We start from the raw sequence: 25,049 nt of genomic DNA, 5'->3' as shown, positions 1-25,049 counted from the left end.
ATATTTATACATATACTCACCATACAGGCTATAAATATATTTATAATGTTATTTTTTATCCTTTGTTTTCAAAGAAGACTAGTGATGTCATAGGGCAATGTCTTGATTTTCACATGAATAAGTGAGCCAGAGTTGTACAAAGTTGTCTACCTCACTTTCTCTCCCTGAGTCATTGAAGTCCAGTGGCAAGATAGTGGGGTCATAAAGAGTCAGACATGACTGAAACTACCGAACAAATATTTATTATGTATACTGTATATAAAGACGACATTATATAATATACAATAATGCAAAGAACATAATACGTTATACACAACTTTAATGTAAGATGTACAGCAATATGAGGAAGCTAGGTAGAGCAGTGGATAAAGTGGCAGACTAGAAGTCAGGAAGATTCAACTTCCTGAGTTCAAATCTCAAACCTTTGCTAGTTGTGTGACCCTGGATAAGCCATTTAATTCTGTTTGCCTCAGTTTCCTCACCTGTAAAATGAGTTGGAGAAGGAAATGTCAAATCACTCCAATATCTTTGCCAAGGAAGTCCCAAATAGGGTCGTGAAGAGTCAGACATGACTGAAAAATGACTAAAAAACAATACACTATGTATATTGTTATATATCACATATAACCTATTATATATAACACATCATTATATATAATACACTGCTATATACATAACACAAAAATGTATATATAGGTTTGACATATACTATATTTATATAATGCTATACATAAAACATGTAGTAATATATATGTATATATTTCTCTCTATGTATGTTTATGTAGCTTTAATAGATTAAAACACCATTATGGTTTTTGGAGCACCCTGTATTTGTGTGTATGTCTATGTAATTTGATCCTTACAACAACCTCTGTGGTAGGTCCTAGTATTATTCTTCATTTTACAGATGAGGAAGCTGAGGCTGAAAGAGTTTTAGTGCTTGTCCAGGGTCACATGGCTAGTCTGAGGAAGGATGTGAATTCAAGTCTTCCTGATTCCAAATCCACTTTTTTTTTCCAAGTCCACTTTTTTATCCACTTTTTAATTTTTTTATTTTATCCACTCTGCCTTGGGACTAAAAAAAAGAAGGACTTTCATTTCCTTGAGAAGCATGATGGTGAATCGCTTTATGGGATTAAAAAAATATTTTTTCATAATGTACAATGACCCATAAGGCTAGCAAACATTTTCATTCCCACATCACAGATGAGGGAAATGAGTCACCAGGTTGTTAATGTTGCCCATTAAATCAACAATAGGTAGGCTTTGGTTCTTATATCCCTGCAGATGGCTCATGTAACAATACTGTAGAGTCCGGTTCATCATGCTTTGCCAGCATGCTTTTGTGTGTGTTGAGGTTATATGTTGCACTTGGGCTAGAAGTTCTTTAAAGGGACAGAGCCTTTAATTTCATTTTCAGTGCAGTGTATTAATATTTATTTAAGTTTTAAAGAAGCATAGTCAAAAAGGAGTTGTGCATCCTTCCTGGGTATAACTGCGATCCGTTTGCTCCTTCTAGCCATGTTTATAATATTAGTGATAATTATACCACCTCATACCTATATGGTACCTTAAGGTTTACAAAGTCCAGCAATCTTGCCTGTGAAGTCACTGGTATAAGTATTTTACTGCTTTTTTTATGGATAGGAAACAGAGAATTGAAATAATTTGGCTAGGGATAGGTGGGAATCTTCTAGGTGGGAATAATTGTATACTTAAAGCTACGAAGTATATAAACTATGTTTTCCATGTCAAATTTCTCAGCTACAAAGATCTCTAGTATTTCTACCGTCCTACACACTTATTTTTGTTCATTTTGAAGAAAATTCAAAAGTAATAAACATGTATTAAGGACCTTTTATGCACAAGGCTCTTTTGCTAGGTGTCTGAGGATACAGAGGTGAAAAACAATATAGGCCCTTCCCTCAAGTAGCTTGCAATTTAATACTGACAGCAAAATGTACAAAAGTTAAATATGGTACAAAAGAAACAATGCTGGGGCGGGTACGTAGCACAGTACATAGAGTGCTGGGACTGCAGCCAGGAATTTCAGAGTTCAAATCCAGTCTTAGATACTTATAAAATGTGTTACTTAACCTCTGTCTGCCTCAATTTCCTCCTCTGTAAAATTAGAATATTAATAATAACACCTATCTCTGAAGGTTGTTATGAGGATTAAATGAAATCATATTTGTAAAGTTTTTCATGCAGTGCCTGGCACATAGTAAGCACTATATAAACATTAGATTTTATTATGTAGAAATCTAGGTAAAGTGCTATAGGAAACCTGAGTATGGAGAGATCATTTTCAGCTCTGAGAGTTAGTTCATGGAGAAACTGGCACCTAAGTTTGGTTATAAAGGAAAAGAAAGATTCCAACAGACGGGGCATTTGTTCCAGGCATGAAGACATGAATAAAGACAGAAAGGTGACAGAGAAGAGAACAATATGTAGGAGTTCAGTTTTGCTAGATTGTAGAGTTCATGGAGAGGCTGCCATGGCTTAGTCCAGTGATTCCTAGTGTTGTTTGCTCCTTGAACCTCTTTCAACAACACAAAAATGTTGACAAACCTCAGGGTAATCTAACATACTACTAATAATATTCTTTTAGATTTATAAAGTGTGCAAATAACAACCATGATAATTTTTGCCCGAAAAAGCTCCAAATTAAAGTTGACATTATATGTAATTATGATGTTAAAATAGAAAATTTTATTCTACCTATAACTATGAAAACTTTAAGTATAAAATTATAAAATTACAGTTATAAAATAATTATAAATATTTTATGTGGGACATTTTATAAGAAGTAAAAGAAGTGGAACAGGGAAATGGTGCACTGACCCTGGAGTCAAGAGGACCTAAGTTTAAATTTGGCCTGAGATATTTGCTATCTGTGTGATCCAGACAAGTGTCTGTGTGTCCAGACAAGTCACTTAACCCTGATTGCCTCTCCCCAAAAAAAGAATCAAAAGAAGTAATTTAGCAAACACTTCATATATTTGTAACTACCGACATGATTTCATATTGAATTTATTTGTTAGAAATTATATTGAATATAAATAACATTTTAGTGAAATAAGTTACAACTTGGAAGATGTTTAATATAATAATCTCATGTAAACCTAATTCTAATTAGTTATTACGTGATTTTCTATGACTTTATCAAGTGATTTGAAATTTTTTTAGGTTGTTGATATCTGGCTTTTCTTCTTTTGAGAACTCACTATGATCAAGAAGAAACATTTATTAATTTTCACTATGTGTGAGGCACCGTGTTAAGTGCTAGAGATACAAAAAGGCAAAAATGATCCTTCTCTTCAAGGGTCTTACATTTTATGCAGGGAATATAACATGCAGGCAACTACATGTACATACAAGAGATGTATAGGGTAAATGGAAATTAATCTTAAAGGGAAAGCACTACTATTGAGGGGCACTAGGAAAGGTTCTTGCAGATGGTAGGATTTAAACTGAGTCTAGAAGTAAGCCAGAGAATCCAGGAGGCAGAAAGTAAGGTAAGAGGGGAGAGCATCCCAGGCACAGGGGACAGGCAGTGAAAAGATGTGGGATCAGGAGATTGAATTGTCTGTTCAAGGAAAAGGTCATTGCTGCTATATTCTAGAGCATCCAGCAGGGAATGAGATATAAGAAATTTGGAAAGTTAGGAAGGAGCCTGCTGCTTTGTTGCTGGCTTTGAAAGCCAAAGCGTTTTATAGAATAGTCTTCATCTCCTTGACCTATTGGAGGAATGACTTATTCTTATATATTTGAATCAATTTCCTATGTATCTTGTGCACCAGAATTTTATCAAATAAATTTGTTGTAGATATTTTCCCTAGATAATTTTTCTTGTAATTTTAGATGCATTGCTCTTGTTTGTGCAAAAACTTCTGAATTTATGTAATTGAAATTGTCCATTTTATCTCCAGTGACCTCTGTTTCTTGTTTGGTCAAAAACTGTTCTTATACTCTTAACAGCAAAAGGTATCTCCTCCACCGATCCTCTATTTTGTGTATGATGTACCATTTTATTTCTATCTTCATATCTTCATTTTGAGATGACTATGGTATGTGGTGTGAGATCAGATTTCTCCCAGATTGCTTTCCAGTTTTCCCAACAGTTTTTGACAAATGGTGAGTCATTGCCCTAATAACTGAAGTTTGGTGGTTTGTGGAACTCTGTGCTATTATGTTCATTTGTTTTTGTGGCTTGGGTCCTACTCTGTCCCTTTTGCGTTTTTTAACCAATACTAATCATTTCTGATGATTATTGATTTGTAATATAGTTTGAGATCTGAAACAACCGGGTCTGTATTTTACCTACTTTTTACCATAATTTCCTGTAATATTCATGAATTTTTCTTGATGAATTTTTAAAAGTATTTTTGTAGCTCTGTTATCATTTTTGTAGCTTGATTGATAGTTCACTAGGAAAAAAGTATTTAGGTCATATTGCCATTTCTATTATATTGGCATAGTCAAACCATATATAATTATCTCTCCATTTATTGAGAACTGTTACTATTTCTATTAAGTCTTTAGTGTTAGTTGTATAAGTCCTGTGTGTGTCTTGATAGGTAGCCTTCCACGTATTTTATACATTCTGTAATGATTTTGAATAAAATTTTTTTCCATGTCTTCCTGCTGGAGTTTTCTGGTAATATAGAGAAAAGCTTATGTTTTATGTGGGTATTTTTATATTTTGCCACTTTCCTAATGTTATTAATATTTTCAGATAATTTTAGTAACATTTTTAAAGTTCTATGTGAAGACCATCATATCTGAGGAAGGAGAAGCTTTTCCCCCTCTCTGCCTACACTTAGTCCCTCTAGAATTATGTAGAATAATAGTTGTGGTCATGGGTATCCTTTATTTACCCTGATTATACTGGAAAAGTGTCTAGCCTTTCTTTGTTAAATATAATTCTGGCTCTAGGTTTAAGTAGATATTATGTTATCATATTAAGGATTAAATTATCATTTATTCCCATGTTTTTGATGTTTTTAAACATAACTGGTTGCTATATTTTGTCAAAAACCTTATGCATTTATCAATATAAGCATAAAATTTTTATTTTTGTTATTAATATGGTCTATTATATTGATAGTTTTCCTAATATTTAACCAACCCTGAATTGCTAGTATAAATCCAAGCTGGTAGATAATCGTTTTAATATGTCACTATAGCCTCTTTGCTAATATTTTACTCAGTGTTACTGCATTGATACTACTTATCTATAGTTTTTTCCCTTCTTTTGTTTCTCCCTGATTAAGGTTATCAAAACCACATGTGTATCATAGAAATAATTTGATATTATTTCTTCTTTTTCCACTTTTGCAAATAGTTTATGTATCATTACAATGAATTGTTCACTGACTGATAGAATTCACTTGTAAATCCATTTGGATTTTTTCTTTATGAGTTCATTTATGGCTTATTCAATTTATTTTTCTGATTGGGTTATTTAAAGTTTCTATTTCTTATTCTGCTAATCTGAGTATTTTGTGGGTTAATATTTGTCAGTTTGACTTGTTATCAATTTTTTGGTGTGTAATTGGGCATAAATAATTTTTAATATTGTCCTTTATTTCCTCTTCATTTCTTGTGAAGTCTTTTTCATTTTTGATATTGATATCTTAGCTTTCCTCATTCTCCTTTTTAATTAAATGAACTAAGCTTACCTGTTTTATTTTTCTTCAAAAAAAAGTATTTTATTTGGCTTTCAGTTTTATTACTTTCTTCTTTGATTTTTAGGATTTCTAATTTTGTGTTTATTTGCTTATTTATTTATTTGTCTGGTGTTTTCCTATTTTTTTTTTTTTGTTGCTTCATGTCCAATTCATTAATCTGTTCTTTTTCTTTTGTTGACAAAAGAGTATAGTGATAATAAGTTTTCCTTCCAAACTACTTTGGCTGTATCTTGAAAGTTTTGCTATGTTGTCTCATTGTAATTTTTCCTTTATTAAATCATCTATTGTTTCTATAAATTGTCCTTTGACCCAACAATCGATTAGGATTAAATTACCTCATCTCTATTTTGAGTTTGAATCATTTTTCAAAGGCTTGTTATTGCTTTTAATTTTTATCACACTATGATTAGTTAATTTCTTTAATATTTCTGCTTTCCTGCATTTGCTTATGAGATTGTTATGCCCTTACACACTGTCATTCAAAAATGTGTCATATGTAGTTGAGAAATATGCATACTTCTTTCTATTCCCATTCAGTAATCACCAGAGATCTATCATATCTAACTTAAGTGTTCACTTCTGATTTTGGCAGAATCTGTCAAAGGTCTGTGAACTCATTATCATAGTGCTCATGAAGGCTTGCTTCCTTCCTCCCTTGGAATTTTTGGTCAGGGTGCTACTGGGGACTCCTGTGAAATCTTTGGTCAGACTGTTCCTAAGGGCTTCTGACCTTAGTACTTGAGTTTGTACTGGTTTCCCTGGCAGGGCCCTTCTTCCAATACCCACAATTTCTGGTTATCTTTTATGTTCTCCTATCTGAAGGAACCTGATATGTTACTATGAATTTTTTCATTATTATTCAATATGGTTTTCTTTTTAGATCATTTTTGGATTATATATGGGGAACACTGGGCACCTCTATTACCTTTCATGTACATTACAGAAGCAGTACAGTCAATGTTCTGTAAATCAAAAGCAATTCTTATTATTCCTTATCTTGAAACTCTTTTTTGGTCTTTGTGAAAGTTTCAGTGAAAATCTCAATTTGCAAACATATATTGTATTTGAAATGCTGTGCTGATTGCAGGCAAAAAGGTCATGGAAGGAGAGATGGTCTTGGAGTCAGAGACCTTGGCTTCTTAATTGATAAAATGGGTACGATACTCCATCACTGGGTATAAAGTGATTTGTAAACTTTAAATTGTTATATAAATGTAAGCTATTATTATTATCCAAGGCTATTGTTATTATCCATTATTTCTTGGGGGCTTGCAAACTAATGAAAGAATTGATACATACAAGAATAACTATAATAAAAATTGTAATATGATAAAGACAAAGAATTTAATTTCTTTGATTTGTATTTGTTATTATTATCAAATGACTGCTGCTAATATTGCAACAAAATATCCTCTTTTGCTCTGCCTTTAGGTCCTTTATAATCTGACACCAAAATACTGATAAATGGAGGTTTACTTTTCATATTCTTAGAAATACACCCTTCATTCAGAGTTTTAATCCATTCTCAAATATGTATCAGCTTTGTGTGAGTTAACCTTAGCAAGGCAATTGACCTCTGTCTGCCTCAGTTTCCTCAACTGTAAAATGGGGATAATAGTAGCACTTAACTTCCCAGATTTGTCATGAGAGTAAAATGAGATAATAATTACAGGGCTCGTAGTACAGTGCCTAATACACAATAGGTGCTTAATAAATGCTTGTTCCCTTCCCTTTCCTTCATTCTTCCCTAACTCATAAACTCTTGCCATATTTGTTCTCACCTCTGTGCTTTTGATCAAGTTGTTCCTTGTCCTTGCCATTCCCTGGTCTTAAAGACCCAATTTGAATTCCACCTCTTCCAAGAAGTTTTCCTTCACCGCTCCAATCCTTATTGCTCTCCATCCCTTTTGAATTCTCCCAGTGCCTGCGGTCTCTGGCACTTAATACACTAATTTATACTAATTGGGTTTTTTTTACTTTGATTTATACTAATTTTTTTATTTTAATTATGTTTACTTTAGGATATTGTAAATCCTTTGAAGGAAAAGACTTTTTTATGCTTCTGTACTGCACATAATCCCAAAATTCTTGATCATAGAATATTTGATGCTGAGTAAATTATTGTTGATTGGTTTCTAGAGCAGAAAGAAAAAGAGGGCAGATCTAATCCGTCTCCATCACAGAAAATGCTGTACTTGCCACTGCTGTCAGTAGGAGGCAGAATGTGTAAGCAGGTAGTTGATCTGAGAATTCAATTCAATTTAGATTGAATTCCATTCAACTCACAGCATCTCAGAGGTGGAAGAAATCTAGTCTATTCTCTACCTAAATGTGAATCTTTTTTTTTTAACAACATACCAGAAGTGGTAATCTAGCACCTGAGGTTTTTAAGCTGGGATCCAGGAATTTGTATTAAAAATATTTTGATAAGTCTGTGGTGTCACTCTAAAGGCTTGAGAAGGAAAGGAAGATTAGAGAATTTTTCTGTCTGAAAAGGGAAAAAAAAAGAAAGTGAACAAGGGTAAGAGACAAAAGGAAGCAATTGGTCACTAGAAATGATACATCATAAAATGATTCCTTGATTTTGCAGATAACTGAGAATTAACTTCATGTCCTTTCTCAACTGCATGTATAAAGGGTTGAAGAAAGATCAGGACAAAAAAAGGTATCTTTTTTTCATATGCTGTAAGGCTCAGAGAAAAGTAGAAAACTCGATTCTGTTTTTTGGAAAAAAATTTTTTCCCTATGCTTCCCCTGCCACCCTCCCTTATACAGTTGTATGATTCTGTTGGCAGGAGGCAGAAGGACTTCACAGGAAATGTAAAAACAAAATCTAAAAGCAAACCTGGAATCTAGTGAAATTTTAAGTGTTTTCTACTTGAAAAATCTATTCATGACAACACTGACATAACTCCTTCCAAGGATTCAACTCAATTCAATTTGATAGACATTCATTAAATGTATAATATGTGCTGGGGATACACAGATGAAGAGTAACATAGTTCATGTCCTCAAAGACTTTATCATCTAAAAATATCCCAGCTACACAAATGAATATGGGATAAATTAGAAAGTGATAGGATTCCAAAGAATGATAAAGTATAACTTTTATACTTGAGTCTACAGTCTAGTAAGGGACATAAGAAACACATAAACAATTTTAGTAAAGGTAACCTGTGAAAGGGGAAGAAGTGTAAGACAATACTATGAGAGTTCAGAGAAGAGACTACATAATACACATGGAATTAGAGAAGGGGGAGATCAATGTAGGTGTCAAGTGATCTCTCATTTATCATCATATCTTCTGTAGAATCCTTGCAAGCTTTTAAACATAGTAGGGACTAAATCAACATTTCCCTAATCAATGATGTTTTTTATTATAATCCATGGCACAGAACCCTCAGGCTCTGGACTTATTTGGACTGGATTGAATTTCAGGGATAGTACTCACAACCAGTGACTAGTGTTCAGTGCCCCCAACCAGTTAAATCTAGGCAATTTCAGACTATAACTTAAATATAACTAATATCTAACACTCCATAGATGTGGTTAACATGATCTCTACCTCCTCTATAAGTAATCAAGATTAGTCAGTCAGTTGATCAATAATCATTTATTGTTGTTGAGTTATATCCAATTCTTCATGATCCTATGGAACATTGCATGCCATTACTGTCCATGGGGGTTGGCAAAGGTACTGGAGTGCTTTGTCATTTCCTTCTCTAGTGGATTAAGGCAAATGGGGTTAAGCCACTTGTCCAGGGTTACACAGCTAGGAAATGTCTGAGGCAGGATTTGAGTTCAGATTTTCCTGATTCCAAGCCCAATCCACTATCCACTAACTACCTCCAAACATTTCTTTTTTTAAATAACTTTTTTAAAAAAAAATTTTAAAACATTTTTATTTAAAGTTTTGAGTTCCAAATTCTATCCCTTCCTCTTCTCTCCCCTCCCTTAGATGGCAAGCAGTAAGATATAGGTATCCAGGAGCAATTATTTTCCACATTAGTGCAAGAAGACTCAACTAAAAGAAAAAAAATGAAAAAAAGGGGAAAATAGTATGGTTCAGTTTGTGTTCAGTCAATATCAGTTCCTTCTCAGGAGGCAGAGCATATGCATCATCATTAGTTCTTTGGAATTGTCTTTGATCATTGTATTGCTGAGAATAGCTAAATCATTTGTAGTTCTTCAGTGAACAACATTGCTGTTACTGTGCACAACATTCTCCTGGTTCTTTTTCACTTCACTACGCATCAGTTCATGTAAGTCTTTCCAGGTTTTTCATAAATTATTCTGCTTGTTATTCCTTATACACAATAGTATTCCATTATAATCATATGTCACAGCTTGTTCAGCCATTCCCCAACTGATGGGCATTCCTTTGATTTCAATTCTTAGCCGCTACAAAAAGAGCTGATGTAAATATTTTTTGTACAATAGGTTCTTTTCCCTTTTTTGGGATGTCTTTGGGACATAGACCTAGCAGTGGTATTGCTAGATCAAAGGACATGGCACAGTTTTATAGCCCTTTGAGCACAGTTGCAAATTGTTCTCCAGAATGGTTGGATCAGTTCAGAATTCTATCAGCAATGCATTAGTGTCCCAGTTTTCCCACATCCCCTCCAACATCCAATATTTTCCTTTTTTGCCACATTAGCCACTCTGATAGGTGTGAGGTGATACCTCAGAGTTGTTTTAAATTGCATTTCTCTGATCAATAGTGATTTAAAGCGTTTTTCAGATTAATACAGATAGCTTTGATTTCTTTGAAAACTGCCTGTTCATATCTTTGACCATTTATCAGTTGGGGAATGACTTGTATTTTTATAAATTTGACTTGTTCTTTATATGTTTGAAAAATGAGGTATTTAATAGAGATTGCGTTGCAAATTTTTCCCCTAGTTTTCTGCTTTCTTTATAATTTTGGTTACATTGGTTTTGTTTGTGCAAAAATGTTTTAATTTTATACTCAAAGTGTTCTTGTAACCAGAATTACAAAATTTACATTTTGTAATGCTCTCTGTATCTTCTTTGGTCCTAAGTTCTTCTCTTATCCATAAATCTGACAGATAAACACCCAATGTGATGGCTTTAATTTTCCCAGGATTGGAAATGTACTTGAGGATATTAGATGACAACCAGCGGCTTCCCATTGGATATGAACTTTATGTACAAATCACAAAACAGAACACAAGATAAAATGCAGGTCTTTGACTTGCCCATATTATGGATTAGACTTCCCTGCTTTTCCTTAAGCTTCGAGGGCCACATGCACCATTGTTTTCTCTCTCTAATTGACTGCCATTCAGTGCTCAGGAATTCAAGTTTTAATACTTGCCATCGGCCAATCTTTCATAAGCGTTTATTCTTTTTTTAACTAGTTTTTTATTTGAACTTGTAATGGCTCCTTATTTTTTATTTTGTAATTTAGAAGAGAATTTATATGGGTCTGTTTTGAGGAGAGCGCTTCATAAACTTTATAAACTCTAAAGTGATATATATATATATGTCATTTCTATTATATGTTATACTTTCAAGTGAAAATACTTTTAAAATTGTAAAGCCCCCGTGAAAGGCTGGATTCCAAGACTTGAATTTGGGGTTGCTAGTGAGGCAATCCTAAGGCAGTTAATGCTACCCAGGAACTCTCCATTTTTCTCAACCAAAAGACTAGATTCTGGGAACTTGCTATCCAGGAAATTCTTTCTTCCTTTACCCAATAAACTAGGATTCAGCAATGCTCAATATGTCTCTAGAAATTTTGGACTTAGGAACTCACCACTTTGATTATGGTTACCATAATGTTGAGAACATGTCTGCCTCTACCACGGGCTTCCAGGGCTAGGTCCAAGGAATGGGGTCCAGGAACACAAATCTGTCTGCTATTATTTCTGGGGCCTGGGGTGGGGGTGGTTGGTCAGTGCCTGAGGATTCAGGAAATATGCTAACAGGGAAAAAAGGTAAGAGATAGAGCGTGGGATAAAGATTCTGTTATATAGTCAGCAGAGAATGGGCAAAGGGAGGAGGATGGTGGCTCTTCCCACCAGACTCAGTTTGTCCCCTATAATTTACAGTGAGTTAAGAATGGGTCACATGGTCTTGTCACCTCTCTTCCTTGGGAGATGGTATCAAAGGTTAACCAACTTATATGCATAATAACATGTTGATCGGAAAACTTCCCTATTTAACTCCCTACATACGCTGTGTAGAAAAATTTTACATAGAAAACCTGCCACCAGTTTCTCTCCTCTTGTCTCTTAAGCAGCCAAAATAAGGAGACAAGTATTCTAATGTCTGGCTGTTTTGTTTGTTTAATAAATCCTCTAATAAAGTTCTAATATCTAATAATGTCAGCTTGGCCAGGAGGTCACCCAAGATTTTCAAAGTCTATGCCAGAGGAGATTAAGCCCTGGCTTGTTGGAGAGACAAGAGTATGGGCCATACATATGTGTGCATGTATCAGTTCTACAGGAACTAGCTTACAGAAACTATATTCTGAAAGTCTTATCATCAGGTTGGAAACAGAATGATGACTTTTTTTTCAATCATGCCATCTATTGATTTACCATCTACCAAGTGGTAGAAGAGTTGAGATCTGGGTTGGTAGAAGAAAGGCTTACAGAAATGAAATAATAGATCCCTGAAGTATTTGCCATATATTCATATCTCCCATTCTAAAATTTCTAAAGAGAATAGGCTGACAATTTTTCTTTCTTAAAAAGCCTAAATGGGACAAATGGTTCATTGTGTGTGTTGTTCTTTAACTTTTTCCTTTGGGTCAGAGACTTTTTCCTACCTCCCCACTGTGTGTAATTTAGTTTAATGACTTACTTCCTTTGAGGAATATTTTAAAATTTAAAGACACAGACAGGGGGTCACTTAGTCCCTTGAGCCAACCAAGTCTGGAAGAATGTCTTGATAACCTTACAAAGAGAAACTAGCTTAATTTGCATTAGGAAGGGGTTAAGATGTTGCTGCTACCAGAGTGGAGATTAGCAGACCCTCTTGCCTAGCCCTCTTAAGTCATTACTTACTCCATTTATATATTTGAAGATGTTCTAGCCCAGGATGGTTGATGAATAGAGGTAATTTCTGTGGGGAGTCATTCACATTATTTTAATGTCAGGAGAAATAGGGGAAGGTCTCTAGGCAGACCATCTGTGTTGAACTACAGGAGAAAATGAAGGAATGCTATGTAGGATAGAGATGAGCAGGCATCAATGGATTGTAATCTCCACTACTGGAATAAATAACCAAATCATTGAGAATAACACTCCATTTGGAGTGTTAGGGAAAAGAGCCCTACTGTTGCCCTACTCATAGGATCATAGATTGAGAGTTGGGAGGGATCTCGGAGATCATGGAGTCTAGCTCCTTCATAAGTGTTAGTTGTCCACTAGGAGTGCCTGGGTATGTGATGGGGAAACTGAGGTCAAGTTGACTTGCCCAAGGTCAAATAGCTAATAAGTGTGGAACCCAAGATTTAAACTAAGGCCTTCATGACTTCCTCTGTCCTCTTGTCAGTCTTTGATAAGCTCTGTTTTTTTTGGTATACCAGTTTTTATTTTTAAACAAAAATGATTCCTTCCAAGTCGTAAAAAATATAATAAAACTTACACAGCGTTGTTGTGAGGGTTGTATACTTCCTCCTGGAAAGTCTTACTCTGCTAGGTAAGGGAGGAAGAATGTACAGTATAATGGAAAGGACACAAGATTAGGGATTTAGTCCTAATTTTGTCACATCTGTCTGTTTAGGCTGGACAATCATTTCACCTCTTTGGACTTCAGTATTCCTAAAATCAGATTTTGGCTAGATAATCTCTAGCATCCCAGCTAGCTTTATGATACATTATTCCTGTCGGTGCCCAGCCCACACACACACACACACACACACACACACACACACACACACACACACACACACACACACACACACACACACACACACACACACACTCTCTCTCTCTTTCTTTTATTCTCCCTCTGACAGCGGGGCTCTAACCGTGTCTGCATTCTCCACGCTAGGACACATTTCTAAGAAGACTGTCCCCGTCCGAGTACTGAAATGGCACCACAAAAACACCAGGGTGACGCTTATTCATGATAACACATGATCCCATCCGTGGCCGCAAACATCTGTGTCGGGCATGAAGGACACCTGCTCAGACTCCGGGGTGGGGCGGGAGGTACCTCTCCCTAAGCCTGCGGCGGACAGACCACAGCTCGGTAGGTAACTGCACCTTCTCCTCGCTCTGGAAAGAGGCAGGGTAGAGCTCTCTGCCAGGCTGGGGGTGTACCATCTTCTCCATACCCCCTTTCTTGCCCCTCCCGTCCCCAATAGGTGTGTGCAGGGCCCGCAGGTGGAACTCCGGGCGAGGGGCAGGGGTGCTGGTCACCTGGGGCATCACAGCGGCAGAGCAGGGCAGCGGCTGCGCGCACAGAGCCCGGCGCGGAGGCTGGAGGCGGGGAGAAGGCTCTGAGTGTGTGCGGGAGTGTGGGAGTGTGGGGCTGTTAGTGGTCGCGGGCCCGGGGATCCCTGGCCTCTGATTGGCTAAAATGGCGCCTCTCTCTGTTTCCATGTGGTAGGAGCTGCCGCGGCACAACATTAAAGGAAGGGAAAGGGGGAGGGGGAGGGGTTGGGAGGCAGCTTGAAGGAGGAGAAGGAGAAGGAGACCTAGGGGACGCGGGCCCGGCGGCCGGCTGCTGGCGGAGTCAGGGTAAACGCTGCAGAGGGCTTGGGGGGAGAGAGGCCGGGGTGGGAGGTGCGGTGGCCGCGGCCGCACCAGCCAGCCCTTCCGCCTGCAAAGTCCAGCTGCCGCAGCTGTCCCCGGGGTCCCCGCCTCCCCGCGCGCTTCCTTGCCTTGGCCGAGTTCCCTTTCGCTGCTCGCGGGCGGCCCATGGAGCAGGGACCAGCGGCGGCGGCGGGGACGGCGGGGGCCGTCGGGGCAGCGGCCAACGCCAGCGCCCCTGCTGCGGCTGCGGCTGCGGGCGCCTTGTCGTCGGGGGCCGGCGCGGGCTACTGCCCGGTGCCCCTGCCCCTGAGTGACAGCGAGCAGCAGCGCTACTCCGAGCTCTTCGCGCGCTGTTGCTGTGCCTCGGCCACCTCCTCCTCTTCCTCTTCTGGACACGCTCAGCCACCTCCGGAGGTGGGCAGGGGAGCCCCGCTCCCCGGACCTGCAGCCGCCGCAGGGGCCAGCCAAGTGGGAGATCTGTTCAGGGCATCGCAGCTGCCCGCTGAGACCCTTCACCAGGTGGGTGAGGGAGCGCCCCCGGTGCCTTGTTCCGGGGGCCGGCCGGCCGGAGGAGACCGGGGCTGGGCAGATTGGGGGGCTGGGAGGGAAGGGGGCCGAGGAGGAGATTCGCAGGGCACTGACGAGGCGTGGACAGCGGGAGGGTGCCCGGGCTCGGACCCTCCTCCTCCCCAGGGCGGAGGGGTTGGGGTTTTCGCCTCCCTTGCCCACTCAGATTCTCCGAAAAGTTCAGCCGCCCACCCCCGAGGTTTTCAGTATTCCTCCCTCTCCACTTCCCTCAGACATTTTTGGGAATGTCTTGGTCTTTACCTTAGGGACCGAAAGTTTGTTGGGTGCGGGGGCGGCGGTGGCTTTTGTTTGTTCGCCTCTGTCCCTCCCTCTCCGGTTCCTCTTCTCTCGCGAAGAACTTGGAGGACGAATCCAGAGTGCGTGGGAAGGGGCGAATAGGAACTGGGAGAGGAAAGAAGGGCTGTGTGTCTGTCTGTGTTTGTACAGCAGGCTTCCTCTATCTGGGCTCTGGAGCATTGTTACTCCTCAGACTACGCTGGCTCTTCCAGAAGAGCTTGAGACTTTCTGGGTCAGATTAAGTTAGTTGGAGGGAGACAGGGGAAGGCCAGGCTGTTGACTGATGGTTGAGGTTTACGTTTCTGAACGCTTGTTCCCACTTGGACGCTCCAGACCTTCCATGGATTGAAGTCTTTAGGAACATATGCTCCGCCTCCTCTTCTGCTGAGACCAGGTGGGAGGCTGATTGAGAGAGCCCGAGGGCTTTATTTAAATGGTGGAAGAAAGCCCATCGGGCACCATCTTTTTTTCTCTGATTTTCTTGTTCAGGTGCAAGTGCTCTTTGAGCCCCGTGGGTGTTCTGCTGCAGCCCACGTTTGGTGGTGTGGTATCATTTTGAGCATCCAGCTGTGAGCTGGAGAAGGGCCTCTGACATATGGAATATAAAAACTTCTTACATTAATTTGACTTTAGCGTACTCAGAATACTCACCTGAGTAGTGTTGTGGCTAGACAATGGAATTGGTAACACTGTGACAAGGCAGATAAATAATCTTTCTCTTTTAAAAGTTTGTAGGTATGTATCACACAGTTAAGTCCTTTATGCACCCATGTTTATCCAGTCTTCCTTTAGCCAGTGTGGTTGGTCCTTTTCGCTCCCATCTGCAGAATTCAGGATTGCTTTTTCTTTCAAAAATTATTATATCAATGATATTAGCAGTAACTTGGACCTTTGTTCTGAGTTCAAATACAACCTCTGAGAGTTACTAGCTGTGTGACTCTGGGCAAGTCACTTATTCTCCATTTTTCTCAGTTCCCTTTTCAGTAAAATGGGGATGATAATAATAGCACCTACCTCTCCAGGTGTTTGTGAAGATTAAATGAAATAATATTTGTAAAGTACTTAGCACATTGCCAGCACATCGGAAGTGCTATATAAATAGTAGCTATGATGATGTTGATAAGACTGATTGAGAGGCACTGATGTATAGTGAATAATATTCTGGAGTCTAGGAAGATCTGAGTTCAGGTGTTGCCTTAGAAATGTATTAGTTGTGTGATCCCAGGCAAATCACTTAACCTCTGTTTGCCTTAGATTCCTCATCTGTAAAATGGGGATAATAATAGCACTTAACTCCCAGGGTTTTTGTGAGGAACAAAATAGACAGTCATTGTAAAGCTCTTATCACAGTGCCACGTGCACAGTAAGTAGGCACTCTGTAAATGTAGCTATTACTACTACTACTACTACCACCACCACCACCAACCCCAAATTAGCACACTCATTCTTGTTGCTGGACTGACTAGGCTAAAAAATACGTACTTTTAAATCTTCTTTTCCCACAGGTCTTAGGCACATCATTTTATAGGTAAGCAAACCATGTCACCTGAAGTAAAATGAGAACTCACCCCAGTTATATGGATTCAGAGAATATCTTTAGAAAGTCACTTTGAGCCCATAGTGGAGTGGGGGTGGAGGGATGGGAGGAGGAAGCTGCTCTCTAAACACAGATCTTTATTATTAAAATTAAATAAGGTTGTAAGAATGCCTACCAAACCCTTATTAAATCAGCTTGATAACACCCACAGGAAAACTGAGAGATAGAATACTCTACCACCTTCTCAGTTATGGGGGAAGAAATGACAGGACCAAACAAAGTAGGTCACACAGTAAGTCAGTGACAAAGTTGGGAACAGCATCATGTTGTGGTGTCAAGAAATTCATAGTGTGATGGGTGAAGGTGGGAGCGGGGGGGGGGGGGGGGGGGGAAGGAAACATTAAATTTTACCATGTTGTTTGTCAACTTTTGCCTTCCTGAGACAGGGGGACTTTAAGGATGTGAGTATCAAAGTTCTGTTTCGAGGTGTGTGTGGTTAAAAAGAACCTAGAGCATTTCCTGTATGAGTGGGTAATGTCCAACATCTTGATGACTGAAAGAAATCCATTTAGAGGAGATTTCTTGACCTCTCTCAGATGTTAGTTTATGGGGCCATTTCTAAATAGATGTGGTGTACAACACATGTATGTGTCCCTCTCCTCCAACTTGTTTTTTTTTTTTAAATAAAGACAAAGTTAGATTAAAATGAACATCAAGAGCAGTCATTTAAAAACAACAACAGTTGTAAGTTACTTCCATTTCCCTTGACCGTTGCTTGGTTTGTGTTAAGGATTGTTGCTCATGATTTGCTTTACCCTAGGTGTGGCTATTAAGATCCTAGTCACTCTATTAAGTGAATTTAGACATTCTTCATTCTTAACCTTTTCCCCCTATCTAACAGAAACCAATAAGTTTAGAATTAAGTGGACGAACAGGTATGACTACTTAAAGCTGGAAGGCCTTAAACTTCTCAGGCTGTTTCTATGGCAACAACCACTTTTCTCTTCCCCCCTTCCATCAGCATACAATTAAAATTTACAAAGTGTTCTGGAGCTTTACCTGCAGAAAGTATTCTTAGTACCAGAAACTTTCTTCCCTCTTCAAAATTGGTTTTCCGATTGAATTTTGTATCTCAAAGTAAAAATGAAACATATGCCTGTTACTTCATATGACATGCACATGTCTAAAAAGTTATGTCTAAATTAAATGATAATTTAGTTGCCTTGGGGGAACTCCCATTTCAAAGAGACTCTGCTTAATATCTTTTAAAATAAAGTAATACTGGGAAAAGTTTTTTCTTTTCTTTCTTCTCTTTTCTTTTTTTTTTATTTTTGCAGACAAACCTGTACTAGAAAAAATGTAAAATGAAATAATTCTAAACCAGAAAGATAAAATATGAAAGCCTGGGAAATATTTGTTAAGAGTGTTAGTCTTAACATATTAAGGTAACAAAAATACTGGTTAGAATTTCTTGACGTTGGTTATGGCCTAAAGAATACGGGAAGACAGGTGAGTTTCAGGGGTTTTTTTGTTTTTGTTTTTTAGAAATGGGACAGAAGGAAAGAAGCTCCAAATGGAAGCAGCAGGCAGTATCAGTAGAAAGACTAGGAAAAGAAAAGAAAAGAAAGGAAAGCTGTTTCCAGACTAAGAAGTAGCTGGAATATATAGATAACCTGGCTCACCTCATTCAACCCCTGACTAATCTTTAGCACAAGAGGCTCTGTCTCTCCCTTTCTGTCAGGGACTCCTTTTCTCCTTGTTCTCTGTATCAGCCTATGGAACCAGTGTCTGACTTGATAAGGTTGACAACTGTATTTGATACTATCTTCCCCTTAATTTGCTTCTGATTTGCTTAAAACATAAGGCACTTGTTTGTTTAGAATTATATTTTCACATGGTGACTACCCAGCATGGTGCCCAGGTGAGTCCCTCAAGAAACCTGTCCTGGCACTAACACTGGATATACCATTTAATTTCAATCAGCCTCAGTTTCCTCATTTTGTACGACGAGAAGAATTTTTGCTCTCCTTACCTCACATCTGCATAGTCCCTCTCTGGTCAGTCAATCTCTCGTTGAGACATTTGGTCTTCTACTAGAGACCTCATGATGAGTATTTGTATAAATAAAACCATTAAATAGTTGTAACTTATATGCCAACAGCCATCTCAAGCCATGATGAGGCTGGGAAAGTTGACTTAAATCCCAATAAGAGCCTTCCAATGAAATCATTATATACTTTGAATCTTGGTGCAGAGATGGGTGTGGATGAGAACTGAGATAAATGGGTTGGAAAAGATAGTTCCAAGATTAAGGAATGACAAATGCTAGAGCAGGGTCTCTTCATATTTTTTTGTGTGTCCTGGACCCCTTTGGAAATCTGGTAAAGGATGGGTACCCCTTTTCAGAATAATGCTTTTAAATGCATAAGATAAAATATATAGCATTACAAAGGAATCCAATTATATTGAAATAGTTTTCAAAATATTAAAAACACAAACCAAGTTCATGGATCCTAGTAAAGACTGTAGACTACACAAAAGCCTACTACATACACACATATATAAACATGTACATATATGTATATGTGTGTGTGTGTGTGTGTGTCTGCGTTTCTCTGAGAAAAGAATTGGAAGGTTTTGGACATGCTGAGGACCAAATGATATTACAAAAATTAAATTGATTGGATTTTGATAGAAAATAGACTTAGTGACATGAGAGTAATTCCTGAATCAGCTGCGTGTGTATAGTCAGACTGGTAATGTTAGAGCAAAGATCAAAATTGATACAAAGCTAGGAGAAAGGTTAAACGTGAAAAATAGATATGGCATGCAATTACAACACCTCTAACTGACTTATTTAAATGATTTGTTGACACTCCCAAATGGGAAATGAGTAGAAGAAAGAACATTGACATTAATTATAGCAATTTCTTAGAGAAATTTATTAGATGTAGACAAGATGCCATAAAGAAAATAATAATAGCTAGTATTTATATGTTGCTTTAAGGTTTAGAAAGCACCTAACAACAGTTATTTCATTTTATCCTCACAAAAATGCTGGGAGGTAGATGCTGTTAGGTTCTCCATTTTACAGAAGGGGAAATCAAGGCAGACAGGAATTGAGTGATTTGTCCAGGGTCACAAGGCTAGTAGGTTTCTGAGGTTGAGTTTGAATGAAATGCCTTTTTATTCAAGTTCCAGGACAGCCAGATGAAGTGGATAGAGTGCTGGGTCTGACGGAAGACTCTTCCTGAGTTCAAATAGTGCTTCAAAAACTGGTTGTGTGACCTGGGCAAATCACTTTACCTGGTTTACCTCAGTTTCCTCACCTGTAAAATGAGCTGGAGAAGGATATGGCAAACCACTGCAGTATCTTTGCCAAGAAAACCCCCAATTTGGTCACAAAGATTCAGATGTGACTGAAATGACTGAACTCCAGGTTCAGTGCTCTATCCATGAGCCATTTGTCTACCTCAAACAAAATAACAAAAGAACTTAAAGCCACCTAGGTCAGCCTTACTTCCTTATCAAGAGAATCAGTATGGCCACCAAAAGCCATAGTGGTTTAGAATATAAACTCATTTATAAAATCTTAAGTAGAAGGATGGTGGAATATTATGAACAATTATCACCTAGGTTCCTGGTTGGGGAGCCTCATGAACTAGGCTGGATATTTCAGCTCAGTTTCTTTAATTCCTGGCCATCTTTTGACTAGCCACTTTTGCTATTTTCCATGTATATGCCATGTACCTTCACCTCATTCTTCTCCCCTTTCCAGTTCTAGAAACATGATCAAATCAATACTTCCATTATTCTTGTCTCTTCTATGGCTCCATTCATCAGCCTTCTCACTTTTCCAACTACCCCTTCTTGATCACCACTCCCCTATGTATATTGTGTCCCCCATCTAAAGGGCAGATAGGTGGTGAAGTGGATAGAGCACTGAGCTTGGAATCAGAAAGACTCATCTTTATGAGTTCAAATCCAAGCTCAGATACTTATTAGATGTGTGACCCTGAGCAAATCACTTAACCCTGTTTGCCTCAATTTCCTCATCTGTAAATTGAGCTGGAGAAGGAAATGGTAAACCACTCCACTATCTTTGCCAAGAAAACCCCAAATGGGATCACAAAGAGTTGAACATGCCTGAAAATGACTGAACAATTAGAAAATTCAAAGGGCAAGGTTTAAGTGGTGGGTATAAGGAGAATGACACGCATTAAATACCAGGAAGTATGTGGAAGAAGCTATATATATAACAGTGGTATTAACTCAAGTAGAAATGGGGCCACCAATTCATACATAAGGATCTCTGCAGGCCGAATATTGACTTAGTTTTAAAATGTAAGTTATTTATGTTTTGTTGAATTTTTATTTATTTTGCTAAATATTTCCCAGGTACATTTTAATCTGGTTCAGGCTGCACTGGGGAGATTTGCTGACTGTATGAGGGCTGTGGGCTGCTTGTTTGATGCTTCTGAGGTAAAGGATGTTTTCAAAGACCTACAGTTAAAAAAAGGTGGTAAAGAGAAAAAGGGATAACTGATGGAGAACCCCAGTCTTTCACTGGCATCCTCATGATGTCAACATGAGGGAGGACTCCTTATAATGAGCTTTTGCGAGAACATGGACAAAAGTAGTATGGGATGGGTAGGCATGGATGGGTATGCTATCAGTATATTAGAGAGATTGCCCACATCAACGAGTGGCTTTCTCACAGAGTTGTTTGGTTTTAATAAAAAATTTTTTGAGGAAAGTGTTTTGCAAGACTTACTGTGCCATAGAAGTGAATACTTATAATTACTTCCTAGAAAGTAGTCAGAAGAAGGAAGCCCCTTCTCTTATTTCTCGAATTCATAATTTGATTACCTTAGCTTCCTCTGGGAAACATGCTCCTACTTCTCTGTTCCTTCTTTCAGTTGATTGGATATGAGCAGCCAAGGAGAGGTGAGAGTCAAAGATAATTCTGTCAGCCAGAATGACAGAGGGGATTTAGTCTTCTTTAGTCTATCTCTATAACATCCCTTATATATTTCTTCTCCTTTCTACATCTGCTGAGGTTACTCTACTTTGGAGATTTCATTTTTTCTTGCCTGGGCTATCATCATAACTAGCCTCTTACCTGGTCTTCCTGCCTCTAATATCTCATCTCCAGCTTATTCTTTGTATGGCTGTCTTCCTGATTTTTCTAATATCTCGTTGATTTCAGCATTCCTCCAGTCAGACATCTACTGTGGCTTTCTGTTTACAACTAAATTTTGTATGAATGCCTTATGCTGAACACTTAAGGCTCTCCTCAATTTGATTTCAACTTAGCTTGCACTAGTCCCTTTCCTACACTTTATATTCAGAAAAAACTAGGCTCACTAAACCTCATTTTTGTCCTCCCCTTTTCTTTATGCCTTGCCTGAAGTGGACTACTTCCTCACTCATTCCTAATCTTCAGTTTGAAATCTCTCCTTGGAAGACATAACTCAGGTCCATGAAGTTTTTCTCCCTCCTCATATTTCTCAGAGCGAATTATTTGTACCTCTTCTTTTCATGTTTCTTTCACATTTTAGTTTTAGTTGTAGGTTTGTTGTTGCATATGAGGCTTATCCTCTTTTATTGGACTGTGACCCCCATAGTCACGTTCTGTATCTTATTTCATCATTATCTCCCCAGCACCATAGGCATATCTTTATAAGACTATGTTTCTGGTACATTAAGGGTTTAATAAGCCTTTGGGGGCTTGCCTGGGGAACATAACCACCCAGTGATTGCATTTGTTGTTGTTCAATTGCGTCAGAGTCAAGCACATACCTTCCATCCTTCACTACCTCTTGAAGTCTGTCCAAGTTCATGTTCATTGTTTCCATGACACTATCTATCCATCTTATCCTTTGCCATCCCCCTTTCTTTTTGCCTTCAGTCTTTCCCAACATTAGGGTCTTTTTCAGTGAGTCCCATATTTTCATTATATGACCAAAGTATTTAAGCTTTAGCTTCAGTATTTGACTTTTCAGTGAATAATCTGAATTAATTTCTTTAACTATTGACCAGTTTGATCTTCTTGCTGTCCAAGGCACTCTCAAAAGTCTTCTCCAGTACTACAATTTGAAAGCATTGATTGTGGGGCCTCTCAGCTTTCCTTATAGTCTGACTCTCACAGCCATACTTTGACCTTGGAAAAACCATTGCTTTGACTTTATAGACCTTTGACAGTAAGGTGTTGTAGCATTACGTTTGTGGAGAAAACAGCCCCCATTTTAGCCAGCTATCTTATATCCAAAACTAAATTGGGAAATGCTTGAATAATTTTGTGTGTGTGTGTGTATGTGTGTTTGTGTGTGAGAATCAAACACACTTTGCTATATTATTAAAACATTTCATGCTTATTTTTCAAAATTTTATTTTGGAGTATTTTTTCCCTCTTCAATTCAAAAAACATAGTTAGTACTATGTGAACTGGTAAACTTTATCCTGATTCCAGAATGTTAATATGAAGAACTCATTAAAATCAGTTATTGGACAATCATTTATTAGGTACATACTCTGCAAGCTTGGTTCTAAGGCACTGGGGTTTTAAATACAAGAATGAGATAATCACAAACAAATGAGACAAGAAGCCATGCAAAGCATTGTTGTTGTTCGGTCACTTTTTTAGTGTGTCCAACTCTCTGTGACCCCATTTGGGTTCTTCTTGGCAGAGATTCTGGAGTGGTTTGTCATTTTCTTTTACAGCACTTTTTACAGTTGGGGAAACTGAGGCAAACAGGGTTAAATGACTTGCCCAGGGTCACACAGTGATTAAGTGTCTGTGATCAGATTAGAACTCAGGTCTTCCTGACTCCTGGCCTGGTGCTGTATTCACTTAGCCATAGTAGTATCAAACTTAAATAGAAATGGAGACCATCTGTAAGGATCTCTGCAGGCCACAAATTGATCCAGTTTCAGATCACATTTTTTTTAATGGAAGCAATTTTTAAACAACTTAAACAACAATTTTGCAAACAACTTTAAACCATACAAACTTCTTTCTTTTTAGACAACATCGTCCTTAAACTACTATGCTAGTAGATAAGACAAAGTCCAGTACTCTAAGAGGCTCATAATATATGGCTGCTATAGATAAGCACCACCCATTTTTCAAAACTGTGGCTAGTTTATATTGATAGCAGGCTTGTAACAAACCTATTTTCTATCCAGTAAAAGGAAATTCACAGATATTTGAGTGTTAGCTTAAGAAAAAAACCAAAACTGTTTCATACTCGTGGTTTACCTATTTCCATGATGCAATAGAATTGAGGATATGTTTATAGAGAATACATGACACTTTTTTTTTTTCCTTTTGGGCTGCTGAATACCTGAGATTACATCATACATCTCTCTGTTTGGGACACAGTGTCTATAGAAGTGTCTGCAAAAAGAATCTTTTTCTAAACACATGGCAGTTTTCCTACCATATCTAACATCCCTCATATGTTTCTTCTTTCCATACCTACTGAGGTCACTCTAATTTGGAGATTGCATCATCTGTTGTTTGGGCTAACTTCTTACCTGCTCTAATTTTTACCTGGTAAACTAGCTCTTATCTTACTAGGATATAGCATACCTTGTAGAGAGTTATGGTGACTGGACAGATTTCAGGGGGAACTAGATGACTGGGATGGGGTCCAACAGCTTTCTAGTTTATGATTCTAAGTTTGTTTTTAGAGACTTATTTAGAATAAATCCTTTCGTAGCTGGAAGGATCAGGTAGAAGAAAGGTCAGAAAGAGATGGAATTTTGCAAAAAGTTAATGTGAGCCAAAAAAAAATCTGGGTATTATTTATAGATAAATAGTTGGAAATCAGAAAGTGTAGGACCATTGTACATTAGCAGTGTCATAAGGCAGTAACTACAGCAGTTATATTTGGGAATTTGTTTTAGGAGAATTGGGAAAGTTGGTGGATAAATTCAAAAAGTAAGTAAATCAAAGATTAACAAAAAGAGTGATGTGATCACTGTCCCAGTTTCATATTTTTGTGATGATCTACCTTGGGGAATATGAAGTGTTGAGCGGCTTGCTAAATGTTTGCTTTAGTAGGTGGCATGCAGCCTTAGGGTTATTTCTTGCTTTTTACGTTTTTGACTCTGGCTCCTTCCCCCCTCCCCCCCAAAAAACCTACTCCTTTGTCAAAGGTGAAAGTACCTGCTATTTGCAATGGAAACTGCTGCTTCCATCTTTGGTCATAAAGTTAA

The 25,049-nt window shown here is 38.2% G+C and overlaps 1 protein-coding gene across 24 annotated transcripts in view; it reads left to right on the top strand.

The window, feature by feature from the left end:
• Positions 1-14,416: 14,416 nt before the first annotated feature.
• Positions 14,417-25,049, top strand: part of REPS2 (RALBP1 associated Eps domain containing 2) — a 268,261-nt gene continuing 257,628 nt past the window's right edge. For 9 of the 24 annotated variants that reach the window (XM_072614235.1, XM_072614252.1, XM_072614241.1 and 6 more), the window contains exon 1: positions 14,427-14,944. In XM_072614235.1, the coding sequence (XP_072470336.1) occupies positions 14,591-14,944 (354 nt within the window). In that variant the 5' untranslated portion in view covers positions 14,427-14,590. Of the gene's footprint in view, positions 14,945-25,049 lie in introns of all 24 variants that reach the window. The other 15 variants (XM_072614243.1, XM_072614247.1, XM_072614236.1 and 12 more) reach the window with 4 other exon arrangements.

The sequence above is a fragment of the Notamacropus eugenii genome, chromosome 5 (assembly GCF_028372415.1).
Source record: "Notamacropus eugenii isolate mMacEug1 chromosome 5, mMacEug1.pri_v2, whole genome shotgun sequence".
Classification (NCBI taxonomy): domain Eukaryota; kingdom Metazoa; phylum Chordata; class Mammalia; order Diprotodontia; family Macropodidae; genus Notamacropus; species Notamacropus eugenii.
The sequence above is the reverse complement of the archived record's forward strand: the minus strand, read 5'-3'. Positions and strand labels throughout refer to the sequence as shown.